The sequence below is a fragment of the Ptychodera flava genome, chromosome 22 (genome assembly GCF_041260155.1).
Source record: "Ptychodera flava strain L36383 chromosome 22, AS_Pfla_20210202, whole genome shotgun sequence".
NCBI lineage: Eukaryota > Metazoa > Hemichordata > Enteropneusta > Ptychoderidae > Ptychodera > Ptychodera flava.
Window position 1 is genome coordinate 23,994,646 of NC_091949.1, and position 21,114 is coordinate 24,015,759.

General features: G+C 36.6%; 1 protein-coding gene across 3 annotated transcripts; it reads left to right on the forward strand.

The window, feature by feature from the left end:
* The first annotated feature begins 548 nt into the window (after window positions 1-548).
* On the forward strand, window positions 549-17,911 carry LOC139122998 (multiple inositol polyphosphate phosphatase 1-like). Of its 3 annotated transcripts, none has more exons than XM_070688934.1 (7): window positions 549-647; window positions 2,137-2,282; window positions 2,651-2,733; window positions 8,502-8,643; window positions 8,945-9,650; window positions 12,738-12,966; window positions 14,185-17,911. In XM_070688934.1, the coding sequence occupies exons 2-7, from the start codon at window positions 2,247-2,249 to the stop codon at window positions 14,537-14,539; spliced, it is 1,551 nt and encodes a 516-aa protein (XP_070545035.1). In that variant the 5' UTR covers window positions 549-647; window positions 2,137-2,246; the 3' UTR covers window positions 14,540-17,911. The 3 variants fall into 3 exon arrangements, with proteins under 3 accessions (XP_070545035.1, XP_070545036.1, XP_070545037.1); XM_070688935.1 differs by lacking the exon at window positions 2,137-2,282 and adding an exon at window positions 3,397-3,660; XM_070688936.1 differs by lacking the exon at window positions 2,137-2,282 and having other exon boundaries at window positions 638-647.
* Window positions 17,912-21,114: the final 3,203 nt, after the last annotated feature.

A 21,114-nucleotide genomic window follows, 5' to 3' on the forward strand; every position in this document is an offset into this window, starting at 1 on the left:
CGTTTGAGATGAAATCATGTATAATTTGCATATAGATAGCTTTGGGATTGGATACTTATTATTACTGAGCACGATGCCTTATTAAAATAAAAATCTTTAAATATCCCTTGACCAAATGCCCATCATCATTGATATTTAATTTCAATGCAACAAAAGGCAATAATGATAAAAATAGCTGATTACCATGACAGTACTCTGCCACATCATCGAATTTGGAAATCATTTCACTGACACCGAAAAGTGTCCAATAGAAATTTATACCCTATTTTCAAAACCCTTCATCTTCAAAATATGGCACACATTACGGTTCTTCTTTGCTCTGTTTTCTTCTTTAATTTCGTTTGTCACATTCTACAAAATTATTTGCGGTAATTCATGGCAACTTAATATACTTTTAGTCACCACACTCCCCCTTTGATAATGGTTTGTGCCAAACAGTGTCATTTAACCTTAACAGGCGATGGGGCACTTTCGACCAATCACAGAGAAGAGGTCGTCTTTAATACTCCTTTAAAGTGAACCAAGTCCTAACATCAAGGTGACCCAGGACAGGTACAGCACACTGTATTTTTTCTCTGTTCATTTATCTTCTATGTGGGACAAGGTACTAAGGATGTCACGCACCACACAAGGTGTGTCTGGCTCAGGTACAGTCGATTCAGGAATGCACTCTTTTTCTGATGAATTTGCAATTTTGTGCCCCTATGACAATTAATATCAATTAGCCCTTCACAAACTTAAACAATGTTGTCCCACTTGACAATCTTGCGGAAAAGGGCACACCAGATCTAGGTTTTAGGGGAATGTGTTACCATTATCAAATCTGTTTTTACACAGAAAAGACAGCATGTGTTTGTTGAAAAACAGGGCTTTCTCAGGAATGTAAGCACACTCCTTACATTTACAAATATGAAGCCATCGGCATTCGCAAAATTCCTGCACCAACATCAATGATGAGTATGGGAAGTCAGCCTATTCTGCTGCAGTTGCTGCCAACTTTTATATGGCGGTTGATACAAACTTCGCACAACGTCTTAGATTATTTTTAAATTACACCACAAGCTGCAATCATTTCAATTTTAAGTCACCTGGATCTGCTTGACACCTGTCTGACCATTTTCTTCCGACAAAGAAAATGCAGAAAAAAGTTTGAGCTTTTGGCAGGGAGCCAAATGTTCTGGATGTAGAAAGCTATAAACTACGTACCTTAAACTTTGTCGTAGCCTAGTTTTGATAATTTTATAACAGTGTTTAAGCTCTATATGAGATTGTTGAGGACCAAAATATGTTCATCTTTCTTTGTCTCTCATACCTAATAAATTTTATAAAAACACCATAATTCATCATTGTCAGAGCCAAAATTAGAAATACATAACTTCATATGTAAATCATTCAACTACTTTTTGTAATTTGCAAATTTTACTACCTTTAAAAGAACAGTTCGAATGTCTCGGTTTCAAGTGTGACCAAATCACGTTGTCAAAACAACAAACGTCCGAACCAAAAATTTGCACTCAATAACACTTGAAACACTTCGATGACAGCAGTAAAACACAACGGGCACAATGAAGCTAATGTTGCATGTTCTAGGTTCGCCACAAGGAAACTTTGTGGGCCAGGGCAGCCCTTCTTGATAGTTTCAAGCATTCTATGAATCATGTGTTCATAACAATTTAAAACATTTGCATAACAAAAATATTTAACATTTGTAAATGTAGATTAACTACCCCTCTCTTTTTCAAAGCTGTGGAGGACACTGACAGAACAGTGATGTCATCGCTACAATTCTTCAAGAAAAAAACTTCCCTCCTTCTATCACTCTGCTTATTCCTGTCAACTTCAACATTCAACATACATATTGATGACTTAGCAGTGATCAGGATGTTGCTGTATACAGCGATCATTTGTCTTAGTAGTCTTGTCAGTTGAAAAGAGCTTCTCATATCATGTATTGATATCCCTCTTATCAGTTTAGCATCCAGCCAATAAAACCATTTGTCTTACTGAAGATGTTTAGGACGCCAGAGCAAAGCAACCCACGCCAGTAATGGAGTACTTGCCCCAGCCATGTTGGACATTGGAGTCCGACAAAGCCGCGACTTTTTATTTATTTTTTTTTCCCTTTGTGACCTGTAGTACTAAGGTTTGGATTGAAACCAAATACCCTGGGCATGAATACAAAGATTGCTACATCCACAGGATTGGACCAATTCATAAAATGAGTTTGCTTGTCTGTACAGCCCAACATGTGTCACAGAAACCACAGAAACTGCGTTACTCAGGTAGGAAATGCTGGTACGGTTTGGAGGAAATGTCTGTGTGTGTGTATCTCTCTTCCCCTCACCTTTCTGTCTCTGTCTGTCTGTCTATACAAGCTTTATTGAGTATGTATCACGAGAGAGAGAGAGAGAGAGAGAGAGAGAGAGAGAAGCTTGGTATTCAAGTGGAAGGTAATACTGGAGAAAACGTTTACATGTAGATATTAACAAGTTTAATGAGACTAGCAATGACCAAGTACATAACTCAAGGGCACTATGTAGCTAAGTGGATTTCATCAGTTCAAAATCCCTAGTTGGTGATGTAAGGACAAAAAGTATCATGATGAAATGTTTGGTGAAAAAGTTTTTCTTTTCTGTCATTGGAAAAACAGGAAAGAAGCTGCAGTTTAGTGGTGATATACTTACAACAAAGACTACCTGACACAGTTTTGTTGCAGGCAGCACTGGGTAAAAGGTAAGTCCCAATTTTCACACACCCTCCTAACTTTCTAATACCTTCACCCCTCGGCGATAGATGACTGTTGTAGTTATCTGTAACGGGGCATGTTGTCACTGTATTGAGGTGAGGTACTCCACTGTGATTTAAACAATCAATCCACGTGTGTGCTTCGCTGATTTTTGTTTCCTTTAGCAAAGGTGAGCGAGTCGTCAAGAAATCTCTGGCAAAAGTGGCTTGTCACGAAACTGAATGTTTTGCTTACTAAGTTAACAAAACAAGATCATGCACAGGTGATAAAACGACAATTGAAATCACTGAAATATTAAAATTTTTAAAATTACTGTCGAACATAGAGCCTATCCCCATTATGAATCAATTAAAATTAATACTTCAAATAAATATAGAAATGAAAAGTGGTAAATATAGGGTTGCAAAAAATGTACTGAGAACTACAGCTTTTCCTTTAGACTTCCGTACTAGTCCTGTATTTGAAACAATGAGAAAACGTAATCATGGCCACTGAGGGAGCTATCATTGATGAGCAGTTGATCTAGGCCTGGTACAAGAAAACCTGTGCTGTATAGTATTATGTATGGTAAAGGTGATGTATAGGTTTGGTCTGATCGATGAAAAAAGGTCTTTGGTAATCTTTTTTCTGCCTTCTTTATGATACTATAGGAGGAGCATTAATGGAATACTGTGCCAACAGGAGTAAACAATATCAACAGTTGCTAATGTGTTATGCAAACATTTTCAAGCCCTTCCAGTCATTAGAGCTGTCTGGGTAACAGACACAAATCTGACCACAGAGGGAGCTATTACACATGGGATTGGTAGAGAAGAACCTGCAAAGGCTAAACGCAATTTAATATTTCATAATCAGAAAAGGAGCAAAAAATAATATTCATCAGAACTCGGTGGAAAAACAATTCACACCAAAAGGTAGGCTTCATTGAATGGTGGCATGATATCACTTTGAAGGACAACTGAACTTCAAGATTTCTCAACTCCTGAAACTCAGTTCCAACAGTGAAAACTTTCTTAATTGAAGAAAATGTCCAAGTCAGTAGTGTGTCAAAAACTGTTCATACTACTTCAGTGTTATAAATATTAATATATAGTTGATTGGAATAAACAGACCAGGTCACCCTCTATGATAATGTGAAGGACTGATTCAGTATGGGAGTAAATATATGTTCTTACAGTGGTGATGTAAAGAAAATTTCTAATCTTCATGAATTTACTTTGAGAGATAAGATCTCTTAGTGTGTTAAAAGGTGGGTAGAGTTGTTGACGGTCAACTTTTACTTCTCACGCATCAAAATGCATTTTTGGATTGACTGATATGTGGCACCACACCACAGCTGTTACATGGTGGTATGACAACACAGCAGATAAAAAATAGTGACGTCACTGTAAATAGTGCCACATAGCAGAATCGCGACATTATGTTCAACCATCACAATAATCAAATTCCAAAATCAAAACCAAGCTCCTGAAGCCACATTTGTTGATATTATTTATTGTCATTACAGTAAGCGCTACTTTTCAAGTCTACTAATTATCTCAAAATCAACAAAAATACATGTAGTTTATGTTTCTATATATTTAAAGACGCAATGATCCAGACTACAATAACATTAAAAAAAATGTTGAAAAATTGGAAAACTTTCAAAATTTGAAAATTGCCTGATGCTTTACTACAATTACGGCAAACTACATATACACGTTCTTCAAACTTTCAGCCTGCTGGCAATATGAAATAATTCTTCCCCTTTTATTCAGGTGATTGCCGGACATTTAATTCATCAAACTACTAGGCCTATCACAATGTAATGAAATAAATGCTGGTAGACACTTGCGTGCCCATGCCATCAGTTTTGCCTGCTGGTCTTCAGTTGCAGTGTAAAAGAATTCAGAGTTTCCACCGCCTTTATTCAAACCCAGAAGACAATTCAATCTTTATCTATTTAATTCACCATTACACATTATTACATAACAAATAACAAAGATATCATTGTCGTCCCTTGGTATTCAGACAACAATGCAGGTAGGAACACACCTTAATCCATTGAATTCTCAGATCACATGGCTTGACAACCAGGCAAACTTGTAAACCAGACGCAAAAATATCCAATTTGTATGCCAACAGCAAAATTTGAATGAATCAAATTTATGCACAAGTTACAATGACTACATGTTAATGAAGGTTTTAATTATAAATAAACTTCAAATTAATTTCAGTTGCTGAAAAAAATGGCAAGCATGTGATAGTCAATGACACTGGTGTTGAACTTCATTATGATATGAAGGTATGGGAATATTTTCTGCGTTGAGTACCCTCAAAGTTAGCCAGAGACCCCCATGCCGCTGAATAGAATCTTCCTTTAGAAGACTATCTACTTAACACTGGTAGCACTCATTCATGTGTTCGGAAGATTTAAAGGAAAAATTCCACCCTGACCTCTGACCTTCATTCACGTGGTCCTCAAAGCAGGCTCATTGTATATTCTGATTTCACGACATGTGGAATTTCCCACGTCAAAGCATTGCACATGTAATACCGTTACAACTACACACGTGCTTAGTACATTACTTGCAGCAGAGATGTCTCATGTTTTCATAATTTGGATAGTGTATGTAAGCCTTTATCTGAAAGTAGGTTGAAATTTTGGAAATCATGCTAAAGCCTTGCTGTCAGCCCCCCACCCCATCAAGAACTTAATTTGATGTTAAATTTGAAAGATACAATACCACTACCACCACTACCCAAAATAATTATTTTGTCAAAAACCTTTTATTATTTACCATTACTAACTAACTAGAATTTCCTATGACTTGATACAGATTTTTCAAGCTAAAACATGGTAGTTGCTCAGGAGCTACCTGCCAATTACAGACACTGTATTAGAATGAAAATTTTGCCATTTCCACTTGTCAATTTGATATTTCCATCGATATCATTTTACAAAAAATATTATCTTAAAAAAAATTGGAAATTGATCCCAGATTCTAAGCTTGCCGCATCTCTCTGTTTCTGACAAAACTAGAGAGGTACCATCTAATTTTCTACTGGGTTGTAGTGAACCAAAATACATCAAAACGTCATTGATTGAGGTATTAGAAGAATATTATCACCTCCATGACAAAACAAACTGAATGATTATTGTAAGCATGTGTGAGTTCCCTCACAGGCGATAGGTGTATGTACGGCCTGACACCATGCAATGATAATCATTACGTATTAATCAAAGCTATTCGTGTAGATATTAAAATAACCACCTGTCTTACATACTTTCATTCTGACATTCTAAAGTGAGCTAAAAAGTTACAAATGCTGGTCGATAAGACAAATGTCAACACTAACCAATGTAATTAGACCATACTATTATCCAACAAGGTTGAACATTATCCAGAGCATGAGGGGTTGGTGTCCAGCTACTTAATTAGAACAAACATTCCTCATATACCTGTACTTTTGTAGGTGATCGACCTTACTGAGAGTCGGCATGATTTAGCAAAATAACAAACTCATTGAAGCTTATAATAACCACAAACACAAATTTACTGACATCTTATAATGGATGTAAAAACAGACTAAAAAAGAGTTTAATTTAGTAAAATTTGAAGATTTAAAGAGTACAGATAAGTATTCTGGCTCTATTGGAAGATTAATTATATGTAGGAATTCTTGCAGTTGGCATGAATCAGCAGACACAAAAATATCAACGCAAATTTAGTGTACAACAGGAAGAATAAATGTACAGATTAGAAATGCACCAAGGAGATTCCAACAATGTTTATGGTGTCGCCAGTACACGGAAAACCATGGGGTTCCCCGAACATATCAATACATATATAATTATTGAAGGACAACAGAAATGGTACCATGCTGTGGTTCCCACACAATTTACCTATCTTCCCAAATGCTAGCTAAAACACCAAATATCATACTAAGTTTTCACCACATCTGTAAATCTATAACATATATAGTCAGTGACCTTAGAGGAGTTCAGGCTGCTAACAATTACTGACAGTCTACAGAATAATAATTCGTTTTACATTTTGACAAGTTCTTGTGTTGCTTTCTTTGTCAAGCCGTACATAACAGCAATGAATAAATTCTATCAAGTTGAATGTTGAAAGATGGCAAGTTCAAATCTAGACACTGAATTATAAATTTATTTAATGTATGTTGGCTTCTGTGGTATGTTCATGACTTGAAATAGCTTTATTGTACGAGTCGTTTTTCATTACCAGGGGAAATTTCCATCAGCTTGTTGGAAACTTTCCTCAATGCCCGTTCAACAATTTTAATGTGTGAATGTGCAGCAATGGATACCAAAAGCATTCTATCAGATATTTTTCAATTATCACCTTTTAATCACATGACAGGATTTGTATCAATCTGTATGTACACTGTTATTAGGGATTAGGATTAATCACAAGAACAATATCAGTCCTTTCTCATTATGCATATTTCCACAAATCAGAGCGTTGGTCATGTATAACCATTTTACTTCGTTTTGAGGACTTCTTGCAAAACAGCGTGGGTATATTTTTGACCAGCACCGACTTGCTAACACTTTACTTTGGGGCACATGTTTAAAATCCTGAGTTCATCCTCGCGCTGACCCAAATCTAGCAACGCGGCGTCCCCTTTGTCCAAAGTTCAGAAACGTCACGGGCTGTACTCAACCCGGTGTTGACTCGCGGGTAGATTTGAAATAACTTTTTAAATGGCTTCCGAGTCCTGTGCGATACTACCATGTCACACTTCGGAACTCGGTGTTTTAGGATGGTGGTCGCAAGTAAAATGCAAATTTCGCTCTACTGATCGAAATACAGCGCTATCGCATCATGACAATCGGTTAAATAAACAATCGCCGGTGTACAAACCCGTGGTATGGTAGTAAAATAGAGGTACAGCATATGCCAAAAACTTTCATCATATACACCGTCAACGGTATGATACGTAAGTTATCTGGCCTGGCAATGTTGTTGGTGTAGGATACGTATGTAATAAACCATGAACGTGGCGTTCACATTAGCGATTGTTTGAACTTGGGTGTCACATTATTACCAGGAACGCGCAACGTGTCACCTTCAGGCTTCAGTACTTGGGACGTGAAATTGAATGGCTACGCTACGTGTCACAGATACAATCACAGCATTAAAAAAAAAATCGCTTAAAAGGGGCTATTATGAACTGCTGAACTGTCTTTTGTCAAATAAGGAAAAGGGAACGATCGGAACGGACACCGGCTGACTACAACTTAGTCATTTTGCTGACGTTGTGGCAAGCTGTCCTCCGCAAACTATTCGCCAACGCGTAAACAGCTTATCAAACACGGTTTCCCACTTGAGCATGTTGAGTAAAATATCGCCCGATGTTAAGATGTGTACACTTACATTTCCAATGGGTCCCTTTGTAATGTCTCCAGACATCGTCAGTGTTAACTTTGTGGAAATGATAGGATAGATGATGGGTTAGGCTGGTCCAGCGACGATATGCTACGCCAGATCGTCTGTCTTCTCTACCGGCTGCGAGCTTGGCTGTGGTGCGAGTGAGTGACGAGAACTGCTCTCGGCGGCGAGCACGCACAATTTGACACGTGACCCGGAAGTACATATTCCACTCATTTTTTCCAAAGCTATTCTCATCGTTTTTCTATGAAATGTCACCAAAATTGTGTTCAAAGGTGAAAATTCATTTTTTAATATTTCCCTTAAAATTTATTTAATTTTAATCCACTTAAATTTTGTTTTCATGTAAAAACCAGTACACCACAGAGGGCGTTATGCTTCGAAAATCCCCGGAAGTGGACCGGCTGTTCCTCACGCATGTGTTCGAAGATGATGATAAAAAGGACGATACACGCTGCGCTGGGTCTCTGTCTCCGTACAGGTGATAGGCGAATGGCTGTAAGTTATGGGACCTAAGTTATGTGGTTCATGTGACAGTAAGTTGAAGAGAAATATTTGGAGAAAGTGAAGAACATGTATATGTGTATGTGATGTCTCAGCAAGTTCCTCATTGAGGTTCCATGATGCATGATGGCTACATGTATTGCATCTACGTGTTGAAGTTTCGAATAAAAGTGAACATTCAAAAGACATTGGTTGAATCGGTATCCTAACATTCATGGCTGACATGTACCCGTACAAAATGGCTCACAGTCTCATCACTTTATTTTTAGTGTTACTTTCTGCATCTTCGTCACAGCCTCCTCAGCAAGATGTAGTTCGTGCTTTGTTCTCAACCAAGACAACGTACTCTGCATCATTTGGTGGCTGGGAGGAAATGGACAAGAATTTCATAAACACGAAGAGCTTGATCGAATCGAGAAGTCCAACCTGTCGCCCTTTGCAAGTCAATGCAGTTTTCAGGCATGGGACGAGATACCCAAGTCAAAACGACTTTAAAATTTTGCACAGGCTTCAGGGCGTTCAAGAATATATTACAAACAAGAAATATTACAAACTAAAATCATGGAAAAATAAGTTTTCAGACACAGAGCCGAAAATATTAGCAGAAACTGGTCGCAAAGAAATGCAGGATCTTGGTCAAAGATATTCATGGTATTTTCCAAGACTCATCAGCAGGACACACTCTGCAAACGGCCGTCTCAAGTTTACTAGTTCTGATCTGTCAAGAACTATAGAAAGTGCTGAAATGTTCATTGAAGGCTTGCAAAAGGTGATGGGAAGTAAAGAAGAGGGAGCTAGTGTTAAGCTTGACATTTTAAATTCGGATACAGACGTTCTCGCAAGATTTTTTGACAATTGTGAAAAGTTCATCCGGACAATTGAGAAAAACAAAACGGCACTAGCTGAAGTGTCAAAGTTTGGTGATGGCAATGAAGTACATTCTGTTGTGGAGGGGCTTATCAAGAGACTGGGTATTCCAGAAGACATCTCATTCAATAAAGGTATTATTCATAAGATTTAAGGCATGTTTTTTTGCTTCCACTATGGTAGGGATGTTTTTTTACACATATTGTGCAGTTAGTGCAGTCTGTAGTTGCAAATGTAGTTTGTATGCCGATTTTAAAAAGAAAACAGAAATGTCAAATTTGCATATGACAAATTTGCATAGGAAATTAAGAATTCAAACTGATGCCAGGGTGACATATTTGGTCAAATTAAGCAGTCCCTTATTTTTCTCTACGTAAGAAATATTGACTGTAAAAGCACTGCTCACAAATTTACAACCATCACACCAAATGTTACTGTCAGTATATTTTTGTATTACCAGCTGGATCATGGCCCCTACCCTGCAGCAAGGCTCTGTGATGGAATCCACCATGAATCCACCAAGTGTATCACCCTGGCATTTTAGTCGGAGTTCTTTCATATGTAAATTTGTCATTTCTCCGCAAATGTCAAAGTTTAGTCCCACAGGTTGCTAAGATAGTAGTTTGAGCTTGGCATTAAAGTAAAAACCTCAACGTTATGAGTGTACAGATATATCAATTATATTATTAGATTCTCAACAGTGTATACTGTCTTTTTTAGCTTCATAGTAAATTGTCATAGAGCTGTAGCTGATATTTCAGTTGTATGGACTTTTGAAAAGTTGTTTTCTCAGATAAAGCAGAGAAAACTGTTTTCTTTAAAATCATAATCACTGTGTGTGTGTGTAAGTCCACATTCCCGCCAATAATCCTTTCCTAACTCTGTGTCCATACTATCTCAAGATATTGGTCAACTTAACAAAATTTTATACTGAATGTATTCATGGCTCTTTTGAAGCTCCATATCAGAGGGTTTTCTGTGCACTAGTATTACTCCGAAAATCCATTCTGGTAACTATGGTCTACATAGGAAAAATGATTGGCAGAACTGCTACTTTAGTATATGCTCTTTAGAGAGACTGTTAAAGAAACATCCTGTATAAATGAAATCACAAATGTGAAAAAAATATAGAGAAGCCACTAAAGTGAAGAGATTTTCCTTGGGCCACAATGCATGGATGGGTGCTTTGACCTTTGAACTTGTAATAAAGTGAACTAGTATATTCTATCATGGAAGTAGAGAGAACCTCCAGTCTTTTCAAGTATATTAAAAGGGACAACAAGTACAAAAGAGTGCCTTAGGCTGTCATGTGTGTCAATGTTCATTCAGCAACCAACAATCAAAGCTATCACATCATGCATTGATGTTCTGGTGAAAGTTCACATCTTAGAGTTCATGTTCACATTCAAGCAGATTCATAGACTCTAGTGAAAACAACATTTCTCAGAGTCCATGGCAAAATCAAGATAGCATAATTTGGCATCCTGAAGGTGTACACAAACTGAAACTGAAAGTCATTCTCATGAGTTATTTCAGAAAATCCATGTTAAGATGATGGGGAAATAATGACCTTCAGGAATTAAAAAGAATGGCATCAATATCCATCTGTGCATTGAACAACACAAAGGGAGTTAGCTTTTGTTGGCGCAGTGATAATTGTACACTGATGATTCTATGAATGTGCCCTGACTTAGGGATTTCATGTATTTTTTGCATATTTAAACAAAATACAAAAGTGAGTATTTATGTCAACAGTAATGTAGGGTTTTCTGGAAAGTAATAAGTATTTTTTAAATTTACCACTTCCAGGGTACAATGCAATCATTATGATTATTAACATTGTAGTATTCTTTTGCTAATATGTGCATATCATAGAATTTGATGAGATTGTAATGGGAAAATTTTAAGCCAAATAATTATGTTGATCCATTGAGCCTTTCTGTCAAAACTGTCTATGTAGGGGAGGAGAGATAGTGTAGGATTTCTCCTTGGTTTGTACAGTTTCCACTGAAACCTAGGCTTGAGTGAAGTGTAGCATATACAGTAAACTGAGAACAGGTCCCAGACTGGAGGGGAAGCAAGCAAAATTGTTAAAAACTTTGGTATTTAAATACTATTCAAAAACTAAGACTGTTCCTTCTGATGGAAATGAATTTAAGATAATTTTGGATTCATAGAATTATAAAAAAATAAATGTGTCAGCTGCTTACATGTCACAATTATTGATTCATAATTGATCATTTCTTACAAATAAATTGTGAAAAATGTAGTCAAACCAGTGTTTGCTGATGAACTTGGGTGTCCAAATATAGAAATAACGGAAGACGCGCTGACCATTAACGTTTATTTATGGGCAAGGGCGAGAGGAAAGCCAAAAATTAACAGGCGAGGCTTGTCGAGCCCGTTAATTTGGCTTTCCTCTCGCCAAGGCCTATAAATAAACGTTAATGGTCAGCGCAGAGTCTGTTATTTCAATTATATTATCAACGAACCCTGAAAAACCATCAAAATTTACGAATGTTCCCTGTGCGAACAACAAAGGGCCCCAGAACCTGTCAGTGAGTAGTGCGCACTGCAAAAATTTTGCAAATCCGGAGATTTTTTGAAAAAAGTATGTAAACTTGGCCCACAAATGCCCATTTTATTTGTGGTTGATTATAATCTTTGTACAAATCACAATTTTTGTTTTAGCCATAAAGTTAATGCGTTTACGATATTATTCATATTCACGGGCATGAAAATGAACCATTACTGTGTATTTGTGGGCAGTCACGTGGTTCAGCTCGGCCAATTAAAACGCGATGGACAGGGCATGGTTATATAATTGACATTCTAGTGTATTTAATTTGTGTTTTAAGTGCCAAAGTTGTGTTCAAACAACTCGCTAATCTTAACACAGAAATTAGAATGGAGAGAAACATTTCGCATTGTTTTTTATTAACAGGACTTCATAGTTTTTAGCATTTGGTCAGATTTTTTACTATGCTCAGTTTGCTTTCCGTATAAATGAAAATGCCTTAGCAATGATTTATTATGGTGAACTACACCTAAATGGTGATATATAAGTTTTCTCTTCATAGTAGTATCTACTTCCTTAAAATCAAAACCTATAAATTCTTAAAATTAATGTTGACTGATTGTTTTGATGTAGATAATATTCAAACAGTAATTGGTTTGAAAAATCCTAATCATGGTACAATGCTATTCATTGAATGTTCCAGATCACGCAAAGGCCATATTCAGCGTGTGTGCGTTTGAGCTGGCCATTTGGGGGAAATCTGACTGGTGCGATGCCTTGACAACAAGCGACCTACAGGTGCTTGAATACTTGGCTGATCTCAAACATTACTGGAGGAAAGGATATGGTTATGAGTTGAACTATCACATCTGTTGCCGTCTGCTGCAAGAGCTCTTTACGATAATGGAACAAGCCGTCAGTGGGATTAAGCGGTTAGTGAACTGTTGAAAAATTTGTATGTACATGTACAATGTATCAAATTAATTTTTTTATTCTTTAAGGCACATTGATTTTTCCCAAGTGATTTGTACATATTCCCCTTCGTGTAAAGATTTACTGCCTTTTTCAGCCCATGGATTTTGATGTTCCTTGTGACAGAAAATTATTGTTAACTCAATTGTAATCTTTGTGAATGTATGTATTGAATAATGTGATTGATTTTGACTGAGACAGGAACTGTACTGGCAAAGCAAAATACACATGTTATAACAAGCTGGTGCACACTCAATCCAATATGACTACCTGTACAGATGAGATCAAATCACTGACATGTTGATGTAGCAGTGCATTATGTTCCCTTTCACTGGTTTCATGGATGGTCAGCTGGTATTCAAACTAGAATGTTTGCTGGCAATATAGAGTCGTGTACCCTCTTTGACCAATCTCAAAATTTACTGAAGGATATTATCCATGTCCACAGAACTGTTTTTTCAGAAACTGGAATGTGACAGAGATTTTCACTGTTGCAAATCTACACCTGGAATTGTCATACTATTGTCTTGCCTATCTTATGTGTTGAGAAATTACCTAACCAACAGATTAGTCTATTGTTTTTTCCCTAATAAAACCCATCAACACCTCACTACTATTTACACTGTAAATTGGCAAAAGCTGCCAAAAGCTAGCCATTGACAAGATAAATATTTAAATAGATATCTTCCTGTATTTGTGTTGAAAAGCAGATGTGAATGATTTATTCACATTGAAAAGACTCACGCCTGAGAACAAACTGTCAAGAATCATTGATGCAGCATGGAGTACTCAGTAGCAAAATTATAATATCAGTGCTCCACCATACTCTTCACATATCATTCCTATGTTTTATCAGGAAGAAATTTAAAAAAAGTGTACAGAGTATTTGCTGTGGCGCTCCAGATACTTTGCTTTGGCCCCGTAGGTGTGTCATTGCAAAAATGTTATAATGGAAGAAATGTTATCAGGGTTGCCAAACCATTTGCATGTCTTTTCTAAATGTTAAAAAAATATTGAGTTACATACACCGTCAAGGGTCTATGTGAGGTACTACAATTTGAATGTGAGAAATAGCTTAGATAGGATATAGAACCTTGATAAAATGGAGGAGACGTGTTTCTGTAGCCATTTATGACTAAAAATAATCTATGGCAATATGTGCATATTCAATTTTCCAGTGATGATCACTTGGTTGGATCTTTCTGGTTTGGTCACGCGGAGACGATATTCCCTCTCATCAGCATTCTGGGACTGTTCAACGACACAGTCAAACTTCGGGCGGATAACTTCGACACCAGCAGAGATCGCCTATTCCGCGGCAGCAAGCTAGCCCCGTTTGCATCCAACGTGGCCATTGTTGTCTACGAATGTGACGAGAACAAGACTGATGCTGACGACTTCATGGTTGAAGTTCTTGTCCAGGAAACACCGATGACTTTACCCTGCTGTCAGTCATCTCTTTGTCAGTACACAACCGTTAAAGAATGTTATTCAAAATGGCTGAATGATTGTGACTTTGAAAAATTGTGTTGATATGATCAAAAAACTCAAAAACTCAAAGAGGAGCTGTAGTAGTAACTCACCAGTAATTGTTTTTAAATTTGATGGTATAAAAATTTATTTTTCTGATTGCTGATTTTCATGAAATTATAGTAAACGGAAATATCTTTATCTTTTGGCATCATGCCAAGTACCCTTTTTTATCGAATTGAATTTATGAAAAAAAATGCCACAAAAGTTCAGATATTGTTAATAGGTATGCAACTTGTAAGGAAATAGCAAGCCACCTAAATTTTATTGATAACAGCCAGCTGGCTACCAGGGAGGTGTTTAACCATGTAGGTCAAAAAATGATTATACTAAACCAAGATGGCTGACATCATTGTAGCAGGTTTTTGCCTTTGTAATTACAAAATGACAATGATGAGCTTGTTGTAAAAAAATATCATATTTTCTTGCAGTCAGTGGCGAATCAATCTACTCAAGCCTGCATGTTAGTGATGTCTTTTGTCAAGAAAGATACCAAATACTATTTTGGATGTTTTTATTTTTAATGTTAATCATTTAGAATGTAATTTTTTACAAATTTGATGCATATTCTGAAATACAACCAATACAGCTGTACCACAGTTCTGATTCTATTCATAGAATTTGTTGAGATCACAGACGTGGCGCTATTGTCTGTGATGAACCAGACTCTGCAACTACTGCAGGCTCCGTCTTACCTCCATGTTGACAACAAACCTGGAAAAGATCTCAATGCCTTATCGAAGCAGATAAGGCATTGTGCTAAGCAGCCACACACACACTCACAAGTGACATGTACCTCACCTTTGATTGTGTGTTTCTCAGCTTGGGACATTAGCACTTCACTAGAGACTTCAAAAGAATGGAAAAAAGAAGCAGTATGGCATTCTGCATATCTACTTTGTCAACACTCATTGTCACAAATTTCCTGGTCTTTATTCTGAAGGATGCCAGTCAGATATCATGGATGCATGTCTACCTGCAGTTGTCGATCATTGATTGTCTATGGTTTAGCTTTTATGGGGGTTTGTGGTATGACAACCTGTGTGATTTACCGTGGTGCACATTGTACATCAGGGTCCCATGGTCTTTGATGGTAGTTGCATCAAGCCACGAGCAAAGTAACTGATCTTTTTCACCTCATATAATCACAGCCAGCTAGCAAGGCAACAAAGAGTGCAATAGTAATCCTGTCGAAGTCTGCCCTGGTTTTTATTTATTTTGCAGCATTCGTTCTTTTGTGTGTGGAGGTGAAAAAAGTTTAACCTCCATGCTTTGTGTCAATGTATATCAATGGTCGTACCCAGGGTTGGTAACTGTCCCAGGGTGAGTGAGTGACCGTCAAAAAGGTCAATGAGTTCACAGAAACATGATTTTGCAGTTTTCAGGAGCGTCAGACGTGATACATACACATGCGCAGCTGAATTTGATTTTATTTTGTTTACTTGTTCTGATTCCCTCAGGATTTCTGAAGACTGATGAGGAGTGTATCGTTTACCGATAATTTCAATCAAAGAAAGTTCAGTCTGCAGACTACCCTTGTTTCTTTATTTGTGAAATACAAGCTTGAAAACCTTTGATAAAAATGGTTCCCTCACCAGTGACAATACATTGAAATTCAACAGCACACAGCTGAATAACGTTGGGGCCATACTGTACTTATGGTAGAAATCAGTGCCTGCATGTCTGAAGGTGCAAACAAATACAAACATACCCCCTAGGATAACGAAAGTTTAACTGTACTACACAATCTACCATGGACCCATTGCTCTTCAGTCTTGCCAATCCTGAGCATAGTGTTTAGATCCAGTGCTATGAAATAAAATGTCTTTTTGAGTTACTTAAGGTAGAATGTGCCTCGGGGACAGATATTCAGACTCTTGAACTTTTACAATTCTTTTCTGATCTACCACTTGTGGAGGCTTAAAGATTTTGGTGAAAGAAAACTTGTCACCCTCTTAGTTTTTTTTGAAAATCGAAATTTTATTTTTCTCCATAGAGTTAACACAGGGATGGCGGCCATTTTGAATTTCAAATACCGTACTAGTAAATTTTAGGTAATTTATTTTCCTATGCCAAAGTTTGCAGGCTGACCCCTAATTATATGTGTGATTTTTTGAGAGAATAGTTGAAAGATGCCATGAGGAAAGTTTGTGCAAAAGTTGAAGTCTCACTTTTTGATGCACATTCTACCTTAAACTAAATCTATCTCATGTCAGTTTTTTAAATACCTTGTCTTATTCCTTCCAAAACACTGTATACAGTGACAAGAGACACGGTATTTCACTTTGACCTGAGTAATGTATCTTTAGAAAAAAAGATAGATGTAGTATTTCAATATTGACCAGAATGCATAACATTTTGTAAATGGTCTAAAAGATAAGGGACAGCAATAAAGATAGACATTGTATTTCATTATTGACCAGAATGCATAACACTCTGTAAAGGGTCTAAAAGATAAGGGACAGCAATATTGACTCTATTACTTTTTTCAACAATGTGTTAATTAATTTTTGAAATTGTAATCAGCATGATTAACATTTTGATATCCAATTAAACATTTGCATATCAATCCTCTACACACTTTACTACTCAGTAGTAGGCCTTTTTGTGTATGTATTTTAATTTCTGTTGAAAATAGAGATCATTGTTTAAGTAGAGAATTAAAAATTCATATTTTAATTTCTTAAATTCTAATTTCGTACATTCTAATGTAATCTGGCCCTGTACGATGATGTAATCAGTAACAGATTTTTACTTATTTTGCTGTGTCAGTTGACACAGTGTAGCAAAGTGTGTATCTAATGCAACAACAAAGTTCCAATGACAGTGACCTTGACTTTGCTTTATCAGGGTTTATTTTCTGTGGATGTATCAAAGGTACTTTCTAATGACTAAATTGTTTTCTAATTTTGACTTGTATGATGTAAAAATTTTCTAGCATCAAGAAGATTTTTGAATCTGTGCAGCATTAATTTTTTTTTGCCATGGTTTGGAAAGATATGTAAATTATGTGGGAAGCCAAGTACCATATCTGTCATCCTGAAATAGGATTGCATTGATATGACAGGGGGAACCCGCTTAAATTTTAATACCAGGTAGCAATAATAACAAAAAATACTCTAGCTTATAGGGACTCTCTGCTCCAGATGATGTAGAAAAAATGAATTTGAAGTTGCAAACAGGTAGGAATATTTCTGCTCATTTTTGAACGTTCTCACGGTGTGTTGCTTTGGTAACAAATATGTTCATTTCTGAAAATAAAAAAAGATGGGAAGTTCTGGAAACCTGTAACAAAATGTACAAGAGATTCTGAATGCCTCAGTGTACCACTCTTGAAAATTATTCAGCTCAATAAATAATAAATCCTATGATAAATCCCATGATGTTAGCTGCTTGTATTTGAAAACAAACGTTTGCTGTGAGCATCATGTGTTTTAATGTTGAAATGCAAGTTTTTCGATGACTTTGTATATTTTGTACTTTTATCGCCATTGTGCGCTCTTTTTGTGGCAAATATTGCAAAAATGTTTTACATGTTCCGTCTGGACTAGCAGAGTAAAACTTAACAATCACAGATGTATTTCATTTTGATAGTTGAAGAGAGTATTCAAGTGAAGTGCCAGGCCTGTGCGTGGGTCTGTGAGTTTCCCAGTGAGACAGTGCTGGAAATGAGCATGCCCAAACACCGGGCTCAATAAAGTGCTTGTTTGCACTATTTGTACAAATATTTATCTCTGAGTAAACGTGCTGAATTGGAATTGTTCATGATGATGCAGCATTTTGTTTTCAGAAGATTTGGCCGACTTGATGGGTGAACTTTTAACCCATGTTGCTGTATATGGGCAAAGGATAGTTCATGTCACCTCTATTCCGGCAGCACTGTCGTAAACACACTTGGCAAATAAAGTTCTGTTGGTGATCACTTAACCTTCAAACATCCCTTTTTATGCTACTAGACTCATCAAATTTTATTTTGTTTTGTCCCAAATTGGATAGCTGGCAGTCTTTGTAACATTACTGAGTAGGGGAAGTGAAGTGTTTCACACTTGTGTGACAGTGTTACCATAGGTAGCGACAAGAATGGACTATTTCATGGCAAGCTGGTCACCCCTTTGCGCTGTCACATAATGGCATAATCCTGAAATTTATTGTATCACTGACCAGTAAACCATGGTTGGAGCTTCTCCACTGTCTCTGGTCAGAGATGGAGGAGGAGTGTGGCAAAGGGTCAATCAGGGTTGTTGACTGTCTTCCGATGGGGTAGTAAACATTTTTTTTCTTTATTGACAGTTATTCACAGCTTGGTTCTTGAATGCCAATAGAGCAACAGGAACTCAGCTGTCTGTTTTGAAGTCCGCCCATCATAATGAAGCATGGATGGATGCATAATTCTGCCGGCACAGTGTCGAATGATTCAACCCTTTGAGTGCTGTAATTTTTCCACAAAAATTTCAGTGTAACATTTTATCAATTGTTATGAATTTTTCTGTAACTTTTTGATAATTTGGAACAAATGGACATAAGCTGTCAATGGCTACAATGTTGACCTAAATTTTGGAAATATCTGAAAAATTGTCTAGATCTGAAAAAAGTTTTATAAGTCACAATAGGTGGCGTTGACCACTCCAAGGTTAAGGTAGTATGCGCCTTAAATTGAAAGACCTAAACGTTTGCTCAAAGTTTCCTCAGGAATTTTTCAATCATTCTCTTTCAAAATCAAGAATAAAAATCGGGGGTCACCGTGCAAATTTTGGTACTAGAGAAACAAATAACCCAAGATTTACCGATATTTTAAATTCAAAATGGCCGCCATCCCTGTGTTAACTCTATGGAGAAAAATAAAGTTTTCGAATTTCAAAAAACTAAGCTAGTGAAAAGTTTTCTTACACCAAGAGCTTTAAAATGAACCCCCACAAGTGGTAGATCAGAAAAGTATTGTAAAAGTTTGAGCGTCCAAATATCTGTCCCCGAGGCGCATTCTATTTTAATCCTCTCTGTTTCAGAAATTTGAGATATGTCATCAATGTTAATGCTCTGTTTTTCTTTGTAAGCATATATCATTATAGATTCTCACACATTACATGTATGGTGTGACCTATTTTCGTAGAACTTTAGATTTTGATGTGTCATCAACAGTTTTATTTGCAGCCATTAAACACCAATAAAACACCTCAAACATAATTTAGGCACATTATGTGCTGTATTAAAAAAATCTTACAACAGCATGATAATGTTCTATTGAAGTGCAAACCAATAGTCACAAAGCTGCATTTTTTCAAGACAGAAAACATTATGATAATGCAAAGCCATCAAGAACAACATTTCTGAGAAAAATTTAAATAGAATAGCCTTGTAGCCTAAGATTTGTTGTAAACCTAGGCAATCAGCCATATGATTGGGTATCTCCATGAAGTGAATGTGATATCAAACCCCATGGTGATCACAAGCCTATGCATCACAGAGCAGGCAGATCATGACACAGCAAAATTATTATCTGACACATTGAAACTTCAGGAATCAAGGATGAAGTGGATGTACTACCTTTGACCTCAAACTGTCAGCAGGTCCTTTCTGTATATCTATCATGCTGGATAGCACCTCAAGGACAATTTTTTTCAGGACAAATATTACAGCTTTTGTCAACCTTGCTTGGAAAATTTAAAGGTTTCAGTCATTTTTGTGACAACAAAATATTGGTAAATTGTTTTTCTCAGTGTTATCACAATGATTTATTTGAAATTTGGTGTGATCATCCTGTTTTCTTTCATTTTATTGTGAAAGAGAACAGTTTCAAGTTTCCCCCTATGCTTAAACAGATTTAATAAAAAGGTGTTACTGTACTTAAACTTTCTGAAGGTCATGTTGAAAGTTGATGAAAAAAATTAGGTTTCCATTGTACAGTCAGTGTTCCTGAAATTGCTGTGATTTCAGTCATCTCATTTTCCTGTAAATTAAAAATATATTTTTCCCATCAAATGAACGCAGTGAGTGGCCACCACTTTTCGACATCATATACTGGTCAGTGTTCCTCCCCCAGCAGCAGCTTCATCCAGTGTTTGTTGAAGTCCGCATCTTTGAGTTTTGTAATTTTTGCCTTACCACACTCCTTGAGTGTGTTGTTGAGCAATAAAGTAAAGTAAAGTAAAGTTTTTGTAGTCTACTCCAAAACTATGTATAGTGACCCCAATATCTCTGTCTTCATTTTGAAAGGAATATTGGGTCAAAGAGAGAGCAAAAGTGTAAAACATAATGATTCTGACATTGATAATCTTGAAAAAGAAATATTTCTTGCAGATGTACTTCAGATTCAACAGAGTTTTCATGAGGAGATGAAAACCCAATATGTTCCAGTTTGATTTTTCCAGAAGATCATCCATTATGGCAAATTAATTATTTTGTACTTGACAGCATGAAGCTGCTATAGCCTTGAGCAGTGTAACTGGTAGATAGATTTACTCTTTTTCATAAACAATGATGCGACAGTCAATGTATACATTCTATTGTAGGCTACTGTGAGCTCCATCCAATGATGTCACAGATGGAATGAATGGATTGTATTACATGTTTGTGTTCTTGAA